General features: G+C 44.6%; 1 protein-coding gene across 7 annotated transcripts in view; it reads right to left on the minus strand.

Annotated features, from left to right (window-relative positions):
• MAPKAPK5 (MAPK activated protein kinase 5) overlaps positions 1–18,152 on the minus strand; it is a 983,215-nt gene that overhangs the window by 357,925 nt on the left and 607,138 nt on the right. For all 7 annotated transcript variants that reach the window (XM_069619510.1, XM_069619509.1, XM_069619506.1 and 4 more), the window contains one exon: positions 10,549–10,736. In XM_069619510.1, the coding sequence (XP_069475611.1) occupies positions 10,549–10,736 (188 nt within the window). The remainder of the gene's footprint in view (positions 1–10,548; positions 10,737–18,152) is intronic.

Here is an 18,152-nt window from a genome sequence, read left to right on the forward strand (position 1 = left end):
CCGACCTGCCTGCATTAGTTTGTCTGTTCAGGGAAAGCATGGAGTCGAGATAGACGCCTAGAGTCTTAGTGTCTTTGGAGACCTTAATATCGTTGCCGTCGATAATGAAGGGTTTGTAGGTATGATCTAGTTTGTTAAGCCAATGGTTTGATCCTAGAAGTAGGAGCTCGGTCTTATCGTTCAGGCAAAGTTCGTGATGTGCCATCCAGGCCTGAATGACCAAGTAGACATTGTAAAGGGGTGTCTGCAGTGTAATCTCCCCTGATGGGGATGAGTATCTGCGTGTCATCTGTGTAGTTGGTGTATGAGACACCCAGATAGTCAAGCACATCGAAGAGGGGCTTAGTGAATACGTTATACAACATAGGGGATACACACAAGCCTTGGGGGACGTCACAGTGGATAGGAGAGGGGTCAGCTGATGCCGTAGGTGAGAAGACCCTCATAGATCTGTTGCTCAGGAATGAGTGGATCCAGGTATTGGCAGAGTCTGAAGTGGGCTGCAGATTTAAGATGTTGGCAGAGTATTTGGTGGTTGACCAAATCAAAAGCCGCGGAGAGGTCGAGAAGGAGAAGAGCTAACTTCCCATTGTCCTTTAGTGTCTCCATCTGAGTTTTCAGGTCAATCAAGGCTGATTCCGTGCCGTGTTTAGGACGGAATCCTGATTGTTTTAGGCCCAGGAGATTGAGTTCAAGGTAGTCCTGAATCTGAGGTAAGATGCGCGATCCAGGATCTTAAGCAGGAATGGGACTGTAGTGATTGGTCTGAAGTTAGTTGGGATGTTAGGGTCAAGGGAAGGTTTTTTGAGGAGTGGGATAACCCATGCATCCTTTAGGTTATCCGGGACAATACCCATCTTGAAAGAAGCATTTATGAATGCTGTGATGAACGGGGCTAACTCATGAGATGCTTCCTTGATAATAGGTGCTGGGCAGGGGTCACCTTGACAATTGGATGGTTTTAAGTTGTTTATGATTCCTTCTACTTCTAGGGTGGTGAGCGGGGAGAAAGAGAAAGGTTTATGAGAGGGATTAACTTGGTGAGTATTGGATGCGGGTGTGATCAGTGGTTGGTCAGACTGTAAGGATTTCTGTTTGTCTCTGATTTTAGATTGGAGGGTGGCAATTTTACCCAGGAGTGCGGACTGAATATTCGTGCACCAAGTGCTATCTTTGGTACAAGAGTCAGGGGGGGGCTGCAGGTGTCTCAAGTTCCTTAAGAATATTAAAGAGTTCCTTGGTGTTAGACTGGGCTGGCATAATGCGGTTGTTGTAGGAATCTTTTTTAGCCTGGAGTAGAGCTTCTTTGTAGTTAAGGGTGACTATCAGAAGACCGTCCTTGTGGACGTCAGAGTGGTGACTTCTCCAACATGACTCTGCGGTACGTTTCTCTTTACGGAACACTCTGAGCTGGGGAGTGAACCACAAGTTGAGGTGAGCGCGTGGTTTAGGTTTCCTCAGTTTGAGTGGGGCAATAGAGGTGATGGCTGCTAGCACTGACTGGTTGTACATGTCAGCTAGGATGGTAGGGTCTGACCAAGTGTTCGTAGCATTATTTAAGGTGGGAAGGATGAGGTGGGAGTAGTTTTTCAGTGGTAATGTTCTTTTTATTTCTAGTGAGGGTGGCTGGGGCGACCGGAGGCGTGGGTGGTGAGGCAGCTTCAATACTGAAGGTGATGACGTGTTGGTCCGACCAAATGCAAGGGGCGTTGGAAAGTACACTAATATTGCAGTTGGTTTCACTGAGCCAGTCAAGGGACCGCCCTTTAATGTGAGTGGGTTCCTGTAGGTGGTGTGAGAATCCTGAATCTGTTAAGGTATTGGTGAGGTCGAGGGCCGCAAGATCATTAGGGTCTTGGTATCCTAGATTAAGGTCACCAAGAATGATGGTTTGAGAGTTGGATTTAGCATTGTCGAGTACTAAGTCAGAGATGTCATCCACAAAGGAAGTGGGTGGACCAGGGGGTCTGTATAAAAGGTGGATGGTGACCGTTTGGTTGGCTGAGAGTTCAAGTTTGACAGAGAGTAGCTCTGCGGATTCCATCTTAGTGCTTGGGATGGTTCTGAGTCTTAATGAGTTTCTAGAGATGAATGCGATTCCTCCACCTCTCGAGGTGCGGTCACATCTGATAATGGAGTAATCTGTGGGGATGGCCAGAGAGAGTGCAGGGCCAGATGTTGCGTGTAGTCAGGTCTCAGAGATGGCGATGAAGTCAAGTTCCTGAGTCTTGATGAGGTCAGCGATGTCCAAACCGTGGGCAGCTAAGGACCTTGCGTTGATCAGGGCGGCTTTGATTAAACCAACTTTGCTTGTTGAAGCTGTGTTGGTCTGAAGGCGATGGGGCGTGGGTGAGGTGGGTGTTTGTGGGGGCGGGCTGAGCGTTAATGTTTTCAGATGTGGGCTCGGGTACATGGGGTGACCCTTCTTGCCCATGAGTCTAGAGCCTAGTCTTCTGTTTCTTAGAGCGACGGTGCACGGTTGGTTGGGTGAGGGTTTTTTGGCGAAATGGTCAAGCCATAAGGCCAGGTCGTTGAGGTTGATGTTGTGTTTTTGTGGTGCAGTGCTTGGGTAGGTATCAGCAAGTCTGTAAGTGGAGGCCATGGATGTGGTGTGCGGGATACTGAGTGCAACTAGGTTAGATGATGGTAGGTATAACATCCTGGTAATTGCCCACACTAAGAATAGTGCTTGTAGTAAGCAGAACAATGACCTTAGGGAGGACAGGCGTGATAACATGTTACCGAGATTAGAGAGGAAGGGGCCATAAAGTTTGTGAAGCGGTCACAGGTTAGCGTTGCCGGCACTGTTAGGCTAGACAATACGATCTCAATACTTGTGCGAGATGGGTGCTTGCAGTAGGTTAAGACTTCTTAATCAGATGTGACAATACAGTAATGTAGGCAATGGATCAAAACAGAGGTACAGAGGCAGAGCAAATACCTAGGCTTGCACAAGCGTTAGCATATCAGGCAGGGAGCAATGAAGGGTGCATGAGGCACATGTCGATTGTGAGGTGCAACTTGGGCAGTACAAATACCCTAATGTTAGCAACAAGAATAAGGCAGGTAACCTTGGGTTAGTGGCGGAGTGTGGGCATGTCATATGCGGAGCAGTGCAGCATGTGCGGGCATAGATCAGGAAGTAAGGCGCAGTGAGTTATACATTGAGTGATGAACAGGCAGAAGCAGAACTCAGGCAGAAGCAGAGTAGCATGTATCATGATCCTAACAAGAGGTCATAGCAGTTCTGAGCAAGACACAAACATTTCACATGCGAGCACAAGGCCAATAGCCGAACAATTTCAGGGCATGCAGGGGCAGACAAATCAACGAGTAGGGGCGGTATTGTGGTCATTCAGTAGGCAGGTGCAGGCCGGGTGGCAATGTGCATCAAACATCAGCGTTGCAGGCAATTAAGCAAGGAAATGGTGTGATCATGTGATAGTGAGCAGCAACTGCGGGGTAGCTCCTACTGCCTCAAAGATGCGGTTGAACAATAAAATCTAAAATTGGCCGATAGTGAGAGGTGGGCAGACTTAGTGCACACGTGCACGGGATGCACGTTGCAGCAGCTAAGATAAATGGCGTATCCTATTATGTTATCAAAGGAGAGGCGGGTGCCTGGCATCTGGATTAATAGTATGCAGGCTGGCGCAGCAGGCAGGATAAGGTAAAACCTAAGGATGTAATATTCTATTACAGGTGCCTTTGAGACCAGTAAAAAACAGATTGAGATAAGCAATAACTCTTGTAACTTATTTTAGGATGGCAGAGAGCTACCTCAAGTTAAGTAAAACCTATACACTTTCTAAAGGAGCCATCAGCACCTAAAAGGCAGGTATAAACATCAGACTGTTTTTGTGTCTGTCTAAAACAGAACAGGGAAAGCAAAACCCAGCGTTACACTATGACTCGAGGTTATTCTAGGTAGGTAAAACCTAATGCAGACTTATTCTGGACAGGCTAACAGCAAGTCGGGGGAAGCAAGACCCAGTTGGGAAAATTAGATGCCTATTCTCTGAAAGAAATAGTTAGTGAAGCCAACAGCATTACTTTTGTGAAAGGGGGAAAGCCAATTTACAGGCGAGTAAAATAACCTTTCATCTACTTTCTATTACGATGGCTAAACAATTGCTAAGAAAAGAAAAATGTTACATATACTTTTGAGAATCGCAGAACATTACTAAGGAAAGTAAAATAACCTTACATATACTTTTCAGAATGGCTGAACATTTCTAAGGTAATGAATAACCTTACATATACTTTTCAGAATGGCAGAACATTTCTAAGTTAACTAATAACTTTTGTAACTGTTCACTCTCAGAGTTACAGTGACCAGACAACTTCTTTTGCAAGTAACTTTTAAACACGTATGGTCTTTTCTAGGCAAAAGGCCCAATGCATAGAAGTATTTTCCTTTTTCTTGAGCATGAGTGTTCTCAGTGGCAGAAGGGAGGGGGGGGGGTCACAAGGGTATAGTGTCCAACAGGCAGGTTAGGATAGGGTCAGTAGCAAAAGTCAGAGTTCCTAAGGAAGACTGTTAGAACAAGTAAGTACTTTACTCTTAGAGATAGTTGAGGGACCAGGTGCTTCAGAGTAGACACCCTAGGAGGATTTCAGTAGGGGCCTGGGTGCACTGGACGAGAGGACTCCCAATCAAAGAAAACACCCAACAATTACACAGGAATCACAAGAGACTTAAGTAAATATCCAAGCCAGCACAGTACCTCTGCACAGAAGATTTTGCAGCAGGACTACTTCAGTATCAGCAGCCAAAAACCAGGTCGTTGAATTCCTTCATCAAGAAGACAGGACACTGGAAGGACTTTTGCAGCAAGGATCACAGTGAAGGCTCTAGGCAAAATGTTCCTCATGGCTGGGATGCGGCTTTGTGAATCTGGCGCCTTTTTCAGGAGCACAGAAGAAAACAGAATATAGCCGGTGGGATTCCCGTCGTTTGCAAAGTACAGAACTCTGGTGATGTGACTTTTCAGACTGAATCGTGGCTCTGGAGATCCAGCAGAATGCTGATGAAGTTTCAGCAAGATTCGGAATACCATGCACCACATAATGGCTCCTGGTCCGAGGGTATTGGGGTACTGCAGCCCTGCAAGGTTGCAGCATGACATGGGATTGCTCAAATTGCAGGTCTTCTTGAATCTAGTGGGTCCCCTGGTCGATTTGAAGGAAGGGCTACAGCAGGATCTGGTTACAAAGCAGGTTCTCTGGCCGCTGGAAAATGTTTCAGCTGCACATTTTTCATCTTCCTCTTCGGTTTTGGTTCTGGTGGTTGACTACCTCTTCAGCTTCCAGGATTGGACTTTTATTCAGCCAATCAATCAGCCTTGCAACATTCAAACAACAACATAAGGGAGGTCAGCACCGCCCCCCCGACCACCGACAAAATGGCTCTAAGTAAAGAAGATCGGCATGTGTGTTTAAAGGGCACGGAGGAGAGGACGACAGCATCTCTCTGGAGCAAATGGCAAATCTGAAGGAAGAGCGGAAGAGGTCCTTGAAGGAAGTCGGATAAGAAATCAACCCCCTGGGAAATAGGGTGGACTTGGCAGAACAAGGCCTTTCTGAAGTCGACAAGGAGGTGTGCCATAACTCTGAGCTACTGGAACAAATCGCCTCTGCTATGCAAAACCTGGAAATTCACGGACCTGGAGAATCGTTCAAGACAGTCCAACATAAGAATTAAGGGCCTGGTAGAGACTAACGCAGAGGCAGATCTGAAAACCACGGTGCAGCAGTGTTTCGCAGCCCTGTTAATTCGACACTGCCCCAGTGGAGATCCGGATACATAGGGTGGGCCCCAAGAACAGGCCAAGGGATTTACTGGCTGCACTGGCGTCATATGAAGAGAAAGAAAATCCTAATGCCAGCTACGGGCGAGACGACAATCTCTGTCAACGGCTCACAGGTGAGCCTGTTCCAAAACATGGCAGCTTCAACACTTGAAAAAAGAAGAGCGATGGGGCAAGTGACAAGGACACTGGTGAAGAAAGAAATACCCTATAAAGGACCTTCACTTTTGGCTCGTTATTCCCCTTGGACGGGAGACAACAGCGAGCCACCACATGTGCTGAAGGTCTGGCAATCCTGAGGATGGGAAGGCAGACCCCGGGGATCAAAGACGTGGGGCTCAACAACAGAGATACAGGCCATGGGAGTGGTCTATTGCACAGGGAAGGAGGAGATAAACTGAAAGGTCCCCAGGTAAAACAAAGTGGGGATGAAAAGTAACACTGATCGATCCACAAAAAAATACAAATGAGACGCCTGAGGCATATGGAAGAAAACAAAGAACGAAAGGGCAAATAGACGGAGAGAAGAGGAACAGTGAATGATATCCAGCAGGAACAAGCAGGCCTGTGTTGAAAGGCATGGGGCACCGCTTGGAATCTTAGGTTAGTGTAACCTTAGGGATCTGGGTGGAAACGTGGGCCGGTTCCCAAATTGGTTGGGGAGAATCCTAGGATACCGAGCCTAGACCGGATAGCGTTAAGGGGGAGGAGGGGATAGAGGGAGGAAAGGGTTGGGGTGGGCACGGGGGGCTGCATGAAGGTCAATGCGAAATTCAGGGTTATGGAGTACACAGGGCATACTATAGGAGTCGGATGGCGTGGGGGCCGACAGAGTAAAGATGAGGCTGCTGCAAATTCTGTCACATAATGTACGGGGCCTAAATATCCCGGTAAAGAGGATGAAGTTAGGGCCACAGATAAACAGGGGAAGGTGGATTTCATGTTACTACAGGAAACGCACATCAAAAAAGGAGATGGCCATAAGCTACAAATACATCATTTTATTAAAAAAATATACTAGGCGATCGCCTGGAATAGAACGGCGGGAGTACTACTGGCCATAAAGAACTCCTTGGGGGCAAAAGTACCCAAAACACTAGCAGACCCAAACAGGAGATTCCGCTTTTTGCATGTTCTGTTGGAGAACAGGGGGATGACAATAGGCACTATATACGCTCCAACACAGGACAGGACGCTTTCATATATCAGACATTGGGGAAATTAGAGGGGTTCGCTCAAGAGGAGATCCTCCTCACAGGGGATTATAACATAGCTTGGGCCCCATAGAGGGATTGGAGCGGCCAGGTCATCAATAAGGGTCAATACCCATCTAAGGCAGTGCGGGATAGGCTGGCTGGAATGGCTATGAGACTTCTGGCATGCAAATAAAGGGCAGGAAACGGGGTACACAGGTTTCTCCCAGGTCCAGCAAAAGTTCTCTAGAATAGACTATGTTTGGGGTACCCCCAGTATATTAGGGACGCTAACAGATAAAAAGGTAGATCCAATTTCCCTATCAGATCATGCACCAATAAAGATCCATCTCAGGGGGCTGAAACCGAGTAACCCGCTGTGGTCCTGGAGAATGCTTGGAGAACTCCTCATGGACGATGGTGAAGGGTAAAATCACTGACTATTTTGCTCTGAATGACACACAAGGGGTCCCCGTGGGCACCGTATGGGATGCCTTTAAGGAAGTTCTGAGTGGGGGAATTAATTTCCTTAAAAGCTCAAAGACGGAAAGAGAGTAACAGATTAGAAAGATTTGAAAGCTGAATAGGGAAAGGCCCATAAAGAACTAGAAGAGCTTAAGAACAGGGAGAATTACAATAGTTTGAAAGAAGCCCAAAGACAACCGAGGCTGCTTAGGGCTACCAGGCCGTATAGCGCTCTTAAGTCTCAAGCAGCGCTATTGTATCTGGGCCAATAAGGCAGATAAAATGCTTGCAAGGCTACAAACAACAGAGGGGTAAGCGTCATGTATGGGGAATAAAGCAACCAGATGGGCCAACAGTCACAGATTCAGATGGGATAGTACAGACTTTCGTAACATACTATAAGCCGCTCTATTTCTCCGAGTGCCCAGACAACCCCAGGATAAAGGCATTTTTAGAAGGGGTGAAGTTGAACAAGGTAACGGGAGAAGACAGGGAAAATTTAGAAAGGGAAATTACAGGAAACAGAAAAAATCATCCTCTCACTAAAACCTTCCAACTGTCAAGGAGACAACTGTCCTGCCCAAATAGTCACGGATGCAGCGAGAGATCTAGCGCCCTTTATTTCTAAACTAATTAATGCTTCATTCAAAACCAACACTGTCCCAATAAACCTAAAAGAATCCTGGGTTCTACCGCTCCTCAAGAAACAGACTCTTGACCCATCCATCCCCACTAACTACAGACCCATCACCGGTACCCTTTCTCCTTAAAATTATCGACAGAGTAGCTTACCTACAAATTCAAGACTACCTTGAAACCAACCACCTTCTAGGATCTCGCCAATCCGGATTCAGAAAACATGGTACTGAAACGGCGTTAATTGACCTAAAGACCCAAATAGATGAGCTGAAGGACAAAGGCAAAACTGTCATGCTACTCCTTCTCGACCTGTCGGCAGCCTTTGACTTGGTGGACCAAGCAGTCTTGTGCAAACACCCAGCGTCTGCGGCCCACTTCTCGAGTGACGAAATAGTGTGGGTCCAGTCCTTCTTAGCAAACAGACCAATGAGAGTCTTCTCCCCATCGGCTGTAGCTGACCCGATTCAAACCACTTGCGGTGTCCCACAAGGATCTTGTGTCTCGCCCACTATTTAGAATATATTCACCAAGCCCCTATTCGATAAATTGGACAGACTGGGTGTCACCTACACTAACTATGCAGATGACACCCAGATCCTCATTCCCCTTTCGGGCAATTTTGATAGGGATACGGCCTTGGTGAATGAAATATACCTCCTCATTCAGGCATGACCTCTGCCTGAATGACGATAAAACATACTTATGGCCATACTTATTTTAGGTGATGGAACAAATGGGGTTTGGTCCAAAGTACATCCAAATGGTGGAGGCGAAGACAGAAACCCATTGATTAGGTTGGCAGTTAATGCACATATTTCGGGCGCTATAGGTATTGAGCGAGGGACCAGGCAGCGATGTCCCTTATCTCCCCATCTATATGCCATATATCTGGAACGTCTGCTGGTCTCAATCAGACACAACCAAGAAATCAAGGGGGCCCCATTCAGAGGGGAAACTCATAAAACGTCCACCTATGCAGACGATATGTTATTAACAGTTGTGGAATCGGCTTCGTCCATCCCAGCCCTGGTCGGAATATTAAGGTAAGAAGAAGGGCTGTCGGGGCTAAAGATGAATATGGGTAAATCAGAAATGTTGGAGGTGGGCCTACCTAAAGAGGTGATCACTGCTCTGCAGAATTGCTCCTCCTCCCATTCCACCGAGGGAAGCATAACATATTTAGGGATAAAATGAACCAGTAGAGTCTCAGCGCTGTATAAAGTTAACTACCCAGACTTAATTAAAAAGACACAAGCAGACTTCGCTAGGTGGACCCTGATATGGATCTCCTGGCTAAGGCGAATAAATACAGTAAAGATAGTGACCCTCCCTAGGTTATTATATAAGTTCCAAACACTTCTTATAGCGGTCCTGAAGGCATTCTTTCAATCAATGAACACATTGATCACTAGATCTGTCTCACGCCCGAGAGTTTGCTTTAGCTCTCCTGACGAGACAAAGAGGTGGAGTGGGGTTGCCCAACGTATATCGCTACTACGAGTTGCCCAACGTATATCGCTACTACGAGCCGCCCAATTGAGAGTGGTGCGCAAATGGTTCCCTGGTCTGGGCATGGAAGGATAGAGCAGTGGCGGGATGTTCATTGGCTGGTTTGCTGTGGCTCCAGGAGAAAGAAAGGCCCCTGAGCGACGGGGGATGGGGTTGGGGGGTTGTTTTAACAAATGCCAATAAAGAAATGGGAAAAAAAAGACACCCATAAAAAGAGTAAAAGATTCTGCGAGTGTGGGAAAAGGTTCTCACTCACAGAGTTATAAGGAAAAAATAATCCACCAGTAAAAGCTAAAAGTTCTGGGGTGGACACAGGTTAGGAAGATTTATCATTGCTATGAAAATCTTACCCAACAGGAGGTTGGGGGCTGTAATAAATGGTTGTAGGGTTATTTACCTATCACCTCAGGACTGAGATGTAGGCCGCGGACAAAGGATGACTAGCTGTGCCGAGAAGATTTCACAAGGAAATGAAGACGTGAGCTCTGTGCTTTATCCTGGAAACAGGAGTAAAGCAACATGCTGGGTGATATATCCCGGACACTGTGTGCTTTAGATTAAGGAGGACCTCCTTCTTCCCCCCTCGCCCCAACAAGGACACAGCGTCCTTTGGAATAAGCCCTTTGCACACCTTTATTTTCCCATCCTGAATTTGAGCCTCATTGTTCTGGTGGTCTCACATCAATGTTTGTAATCCCACAGACGTGGCTGAGAGGAATGACGCCTCTTCACAACACACTGCTCAACTAGCAGGTAAAAAAAGACAAAAATTATCACAACAAATCAAAGTTAAAGAAAATGCCATTTTGAATGATGGCCATGAGATACACAGGTTTTGTTTGCTAAACACAAGTGAAAACTTGCAATGACCACAACCAATCTCAATACACAGCACATGTTATAGGGAGATGACAGTTCCTCAACTGACTCACTTCCTCACAACATCTTTTGCCATCTCCGAGATCTGGCTCCATTCTTCCTCTGGGAATTCAAAGCTTCCAGTCATGATCTTTTTCCTCATGTCCTTTGGGATTGTTCGACTGTGGTGTTTGGAGTAGAAGGGAGGGTATCCACAGAGCATAACATAAATGATGACGCCCAATGACCAGAGATCACAGCTCTGAAAGCAAGGAAATCAAACATGTTTCAGACTACTCCAGACATAGTAATAAACATTTGAGAAATTAGGACAAGAAAAGGTGTCAGCAAACAATAAGAGCAATTTGGCATATTTAAACCAACCATATATGTTAATGTTAAAGGATATTTATACCGCGCACTATCACCACCGGAATGGTCCCCTGGAGGATCTGAAAGAGAAGGGGGTAAGTTAGGGGTGTGTTAGTGGGACAAAGTTTGGAGAGGAGCAAGGGAGCTGTGATGTACTGTAGGCAGCTTCAGTTTGCTGAGCTTTTTGGTGTAGTATCCAGTCTGAATCCGTCGTGTGCTGTTGTGTGAAGGTCTTTGTGGTTGTTGCAATGTGGTGAAGTGCGTGCGGATTGCTCTGGTGTAAGAGGTGGGGTTGTGTTTACTTGGAATGTGAGCGATGTGTGAGGAGTGGTGAGGTTATTAGAGGTATTGTGGGGTTGGTTGGTAGAATTGTAATTCGGAGAGATGCACACTCCTATTGTGCGTCTTTGTCGATTTAGAGATGGTTGTCTTCCTATCAGTGATTAGGATTCAGCGCGATAAGGCTGTCTCATCTCTGTCATTATGGTAAGTTAGCTAGTCTTAGCATTTCTGTCTTTGGCCGGCCCCTCCATTCCAGTTTGTGGTCGGTGTAAACTTGTCCTATCGGATCGATCAGCATGTTACCTGCGCCCCTACCCTACGTCCTGTCTGAGTGGATTGGTAGGTAGGTGGTTGTGCCTTTGTGTTAAGCATGTCTGCTATTCTTCTGTCGAGGTGGGGCTGTTGCTCGCGTTCTATTCCACCTAGCATTGTCTCTCTTGTTCTTGTAGGAGTTTCCCTTAGTTGGTCCTAGGTGTCGTCAGTGCCGTCATGTTCAGAGATTTTGAAGAGCCAGGTTTTTTTAGTAGTTTTCTACATTTTATTGTTATTTTGCATTTATATAGCGCCTTATATACCATTGGTATGGTCTGAAGGTGCTGGTAGGTTGAACGCCCTTGGGAACCGAAGTTCATATCAGTAGAGAGAGTAGAGATAGTCAAAAGGTGCGTGTGAGCACCGGGTATGTGTACAGCTCGTGCGGCATCGGTGTGATAGCTGTTTTCTAGCGGTGGGTGTGGTGGTTGAGAGGTCAGGAGTATGTGTTCGTTCTGGCCGGATTTATCCAGATCGGATGTGGCTGCGTTAGGCCTGAGGAGAACGCCTCGCTGGGGGGTGTGTAACCAGCAGTGATTACTTAGAATGATGTGGAGTAAGCGGCGAATGTTGATATGAGAACAGTTATACCGAATGGTGTCATAGTATCTCTGTGTTCTAGTTGAGTGGTGATGTAAGGAGAGAGTAAGCGTGTTTGTGAGATATGATGGGTTACATGCCCTTTCGGAGACTTCTAGTTCATAGAGAGGCTAATGGGCATGCTTCTAAAATTCACAGTGTACATTTCTGAATTCAACTTTCACAGAGAGGCTAATGGGCACATTTCTGAGTTCAGCTTTTCAAAGAGAGGCTATGGGGCACACTTTTAATCTCGGCTTTCACAGAGAGGCTTTTGGGCGCACTTCAAAGGTGATCTTTGGTATTTCTTATTCCTTTCGGAAGGTTGTTCCAGGTTTTTGCTGCTAAGTGGGAGAAAGATGAGCCTCCTAGATTTTATTCTGACGTATTTCATTGCTTGATCTGAGGAGTCTCGGTTTGTAGATGGTTATTTTCTTTTGTAGGAACTCTGCTCCCTGTCCGTTGATTGCCCTGTGTGTTATGCAAATTGTTTTGAAAGGGATACAATGTTTGATTGGAAGCCAATGTAACATTTTTTTACGCTGAGTGATTTGATCTCGTCCTGACCGTTTTAGGAGGAGTCTAGCTGCTGCATTTTGCATGCGTTGGTAGTTTCTTCAGATGGTGTTCCGGCATCCCGAGGTAGAGGTTGTTTGCGTAGTTTATTCTTAACATGATGAGGGCGACGACTGCCAGTGTTTTGTGGCTGAAGGAGAGGAAAAGGTAGAATTCTTTTTGTTGAGTGGAGGAGGAAGAAGCATTTCTTAATTATCGCATTTACTTGTCGTTCTAAGGTTAGAGCGTTGTCCATTAGGACTCCCGAGGTTTTTTTACTACCTTAGATGGTTGGGCGCAGTTCCCAATTCAATCGGCCAGAGAACGCAAGTGGTGTTCTCTTGGTTTTTGGATATAATCATGATTTTGGGTTGATTTTTAGGTTGTTGGCGTTCATCCAGTCATAGACATTCTACTAGAGTTGAGTTATCTGTTGGAGTGTCTTTGATTTTGTAGATGATTTGAGCGTCGTCTGCGCAGCTGCTGCATGTAATGTTGACTTTTTTTAAAATCTTGATTAACATTGTCTGGTAGATGTTGAAGTATAGTGGTGATAGGGAGGATCCTTGTGGTACTCCACAGTCGTTAACTCGTGGAGTAGATTTGAAGGGTTTTATCCATACAATTTCTGTTCTGTTTGCTAAGAATTATTTGGTACAGAGTAGTGCCATGTCTATGATACCTATATCTTCCAATCTTTTGATCAGGGTGTAATGGCTTACTGTGCTGAAAGCAGCAGAGAGGTTGAGCAGAATCAGGGCCGAGGTTGCGTCAGAGTCTGCGCTTGTTTTTAAGTCGTCCCAGATGGATAGGAGTGCCGATTCTGATCCTCTTGTGGGTCTGAAGCCGTCTTGTGCTTGGTCTAGCAGCTGGTATTTTTCTATGTGTTCTTGGGTTAGTTTGTATACGTTTGTTTCTAAGAGTTTTGCCAGGTAGGGAATGTTTGAAATCGACCTGTAGTTGGAATTCTTCCACGTCGCCACTTATGTTCTTTAGAAGAGGTTTAATATATGCCGATTTGATGGATCGTCGTACGTTCCTTGTCGCAAGCAACAGATTCAAGAGATTTCTGTAATATTCAGAAGGTGTTCCTTGTGTGAGGATTGATTTGTAGATGTCAGTAGTCCATGGGCGATCCTGCTTTCTTGCTACGATTTACCAGCTTGACGAGTGTCTCGACAATATTTCTAGGGTTTTGGAGTTTGTACTCTGGCTCCTTGTCGGGTCCAGTTGGTTGAGAGTTAGAGTTGGTCGGTCTGTTTTGTAGGATTTGTCGGATGTTGTCGATTTTGTTTTTGAAGTGATCTGTCAGGTTGTTGCACAGTTTCTGTGAGGGTATTGGAGTGTTGTTGCAACCTGGTGGGTTTCTCATTTCATTAATGATGTTGAACATTTCTTTTTGGGCGTTGGAGGCTTTAGTGATTCCGTCATAATGCCTCTTCTTTGCCTTCTGGATTTTCTTCTTCTACCATCGGTCTCTGGAATTGGGTTTTCTTATGTTGGTCATATTCTTTCCTCCATTCTAGTTCCAGTTCCTTGTTGTATTTTTCATGGTGTTTAGTAGTGGGGTGAAACATTTTGCCATTGCTCTTTTTCTTGAGGGGGTAAATGGTTTTTACGGGGAGATGTTTTCGATTGTAATCAGCAAACCATTTATGGAGTAGCTTTGTTTTCTCGTCTAGGTCTGCCTTCTCCAGTTCTGCTGTTGAAGGTTTGATTAACTCCAGTTGTTCTATTAGGTTGCTTGCTTTGACGGTTTTCCATCCATCTTCAAAACATATATTTTACTGAGTAAATAGTCTACTGAAAATGGCTGTGCTTTTAAGGGAAATGCACACTTTGGTTATCAGAAACAAAATTGACAGCATATTGTCATTCAAACTAAGTCTGAATATAACAGTTAAAATGCAACAGGATAGGTCATGTTTAAGGTTTTATTGCAAATTATAAAAATTGCTATAAATTGGAGTGCTCATAAGGGCACAGCAAGCTTCAATTAGAATATAAATGTTTGTAGGCATTGAATGTACATTAACAGCATATCATTCCTTTGAAACCTTTTCTGAGGCTCAATTACACATCACTCTTGAAAGGGTCTGAGGATGACTGCAATGTAATCTTCTGATAAAAAAACAACTTCACAGTTATAATATTTGGGTTTAAAATGTAAGAATGGACATGTCTTGGTTTACAACAATGTATTCAAAATAAGTTATCACAATTTCCAATAGACTCATGTGATTTGTATATTCTTATTTTTTATGCTACATTAACATATGTACATGTAATGCCTAATTATTTATCACATTTGTAAAAAGGAAGTTCTAAAACGATCACACATACTGCACCATAAACATGCAGAGTACCGTAATTGTATGGCACAAGTATGGTAAAAGATCAAACCATGAAAAAGTGGATTCTAGAAATGTCAGCTCAGAGATGGCAGCCTGAAAGAAGAGTTCCTGCCTCAACCGAAAGAGAATACAAAGACCATGGCTGAAACTTAATATCCTGAGCCTTCACAGCCTCCTAAGAGATCTCAAGCTGGGGGAAAAGAGGTGGAGGTCCTTACTAAAGAAGAAAGAGATGCAAAGATCTTGGATATGCTGACTAAGATGAAAATTGACATTGCTGAACTCAAAGCGAAGCTGTACAACTCAGAGGAAAGATGTCAGGAAACGGTCATGAGAATTGATGGACCTGGAGACAAGGAACAATGATTTGGATATGAGAGTGATGAAAATGGGGGATACCGTCAGAACTACAACTACAAAATGAAAATTTAAGTCAAATGATTTCTGAACAGGAAAATCGATCCATGAGGAACATACGTGTAGCTGGCTTCCCGGAAAATGTAGAGTGTGGAAATCCTACATAATGTGTTCAAAAGAACCTCTCTAAAATATTGGAAGTGGACCCTATGCGTTTTGTGTATATTGAGAGGGCTCACAGCCTTTGGGCCCTAATCCTGCATTGGGATAATGGCCACGGCACTTCATCATTACATTTTTAAAGTTTTCTGTAAGGGAATTGGATTGGAAGCGTGCAAGAGAGTTGAATGACCTGTCCTGGGGCGGTCATAACATTATGGTCTTTGGAGACCTTAGCAAACATGTGGTGGAAAAAAGAAAACTGTTCACTTTGGCAAAGGAGAACGTGAGAGAAAAGAAAATGAAGTATTATATGATCTACCCAGCAATCCTACGTGTTGTTTTGGATGGTCAAGTTACATCTTTCTGTGACCATATCAGAGCAGAGGCCTTTTTATCTGATCTAAAATAAGTTGAAGCAGAGTTAATGGAGGATACACCCTCTGCTCAGGAATCCTCTGTCAGAAAGGGTAAAAGATCAGATCCACGTGCACGATTCTTTCAATAACATTGTATGTATTTAATACAGGTTGCAGGATTTTTTTGTTTTACCTCTTTATTGATGTTAAGATGCAACAGTAACTTTGGATTGGCTGATAGTTTATTTTTTTTTAATGAAAACTGTGGCACAAACTCGTAGTCGCGAGACACTGTGTGACTGTGACAAAATCTGGAGTCTTCAGCAGTTCGGAGCAATGATACGTATGTTAGGGGAGTTTTCTTAAAGGAATAGTGCGCTCAAAAATGTTATTGTCCTATGCGTTTGGACATGTGGTTTAAAGCAATCTTTGATCGATTGTAAAAACATTTCCTATGCACCATGCCATCATTTTCCTCACTTTTACACATGCGAAATCAAGCGTTGGCCACGGCCATCTTGTGCTAATCTTATCTGTTGCTGCATTGCCCCAAGTTGAATTGCCCTCGCGGCACTAAATCATATCCCCCGCCCCTGAAGCAGGCATCAGTATTCCTAGCGATATTCGCCACCTATTTTTATGAGGTTAATGGGCAGCATAGCCAAACACGCCCATTCATCATCTACGTATACACGTCAGTTGACGCAGAACCACAATATCAACACAAATTCTCTTGCAGCACAGCACGTCCCATATCGGAATAGAAAACACTATTTTTAAAGGCAACACCAATACTTTGCAATTTATAATGTGCTTTTATTTCACAATAAACACTCAGAGAACATCCGCCAATTCAGATTCTCAACCACATTTTTTATTTCGTTCTGTTCGAGCATCTAATCTTTATCATGAGGCACACAGTGTTTCTTTCGGTAGAAGGAAAGCATTCCAACGGACATTGAATCACAAACGTTCAGCATCAGCTTCTTGCTAGACTACTGTAAAAGATGACAGGTTGCTCCTTGTTGCTGATACCGCCAAAGGGCATATCGGTACCAGACAATCGTCCCACATCAGCGTAATAGTGATCCATCCATTTAGGTGTATCTGCCACTGCCTGTTGAAGAAACCATCACTCGGTATCTGGAAACTGACATTCGCAGAAAGGAAGAATATAGCTGTATAGAAAACATAAAAATATATTTCAGTAGCCGTTCTTTAGTCAAATGTATCCATTTACCCTTTAAATCTGCACCGGGTGGAACCTAAAAATAAACAAAAACCAGAAACAATGGAAACACAGAAACCATTGTGGAAACGGAGTCTACGATGTGCTTGAAAGATTAGTGTTGTGGAATATATTTAGCTCGCAAAAGGATGCGGAAGCTGACGGACGAATCTGAACACCACACAGACAGCATTATAACGGAATATTAGCAACAAACTTGGGGTTTTGGTGGAACCTGGGGGAACCCAGACGTGGACTCCATGGTCACTGTGCTCAGAGAGGCACAGCTGCACCTCACTGATGAGGCAAAACAAGGCTGAAACACGTGTATGGGGTTGCTGTAGGTACTCTAGTTCAGAAGGGAATTACCAGAGCATTTCAGTGCTGGACTGCCCATGTGCCCCGGACAAAGACAAATACATCCAGGTTGTGTTTGCGTGTCGTCACAATATGCCCCAACCAACAACCCATTGCAAATTAAGCAAGCAATACCAGTCAAAAAATGAAACCTTGACGCGTTCGTCTATAAACTCTTCTTCAGTAAAACTTATATTTGGTATTTCCATTCTCTTGGCGGAACGCAGAGTGTTCGCTCAGATCAACGGTTTTCATAAAAAGAAATTACATGTTCCTTTGTCCAATCTTGAAATGATGAAATGTATCATTTTTGCGGGTATTACACACCTCCCGTCCTTCAATCCACAGCAAATCCTCCCTTTCTTCCAAGGACAAACAGCAACTGAACCTTCTTTGGAGCGCCTATGCCAAGGTTCCTTTTGGTGAAGGAAAGCCACAAATCAAAAACATACTGTACAAGACGCGTCGGTGTGAACTCCCCACAAGCAACAGCAAATGCAGTGACCTTCACTCCATGGGAGCAATTAGCACGGCCGACCAACGTGGCATTTGAAATATGTTCTAAAAACAAACAAATTGTTTGCTGGTATCCACCAATGCCGCACTATCGTGAATACTTTTGTACTCTTCTATACTGATAGTGATTTAGCTATTTCATGAGAACAGTTTCAGTTAGGGTCCTCCCCATTGTCACTTCTGCGTGCGTCCTGTTTTCGCAGAGGAATGTGCTCTGCGGATAACGTAAAACACTGACAAGTCATAAA

The sequence above is a fragment of the Ambystoma mexicanum genome, chromosome 10 (genome assembly GCF_040938575.1).
Source record: "Ambystoma mexicanum isolate Mex_15411 chromosome 10, UKY_AmexF1_1, whole genome shotgun sequence".
NCBI classification, from domain to species: Eukaryota; Metazoa; Chordata; class Amphibia; order Caudata; family Ambystomatidae; genus Ambystoma; species Ambystoma mexicanum.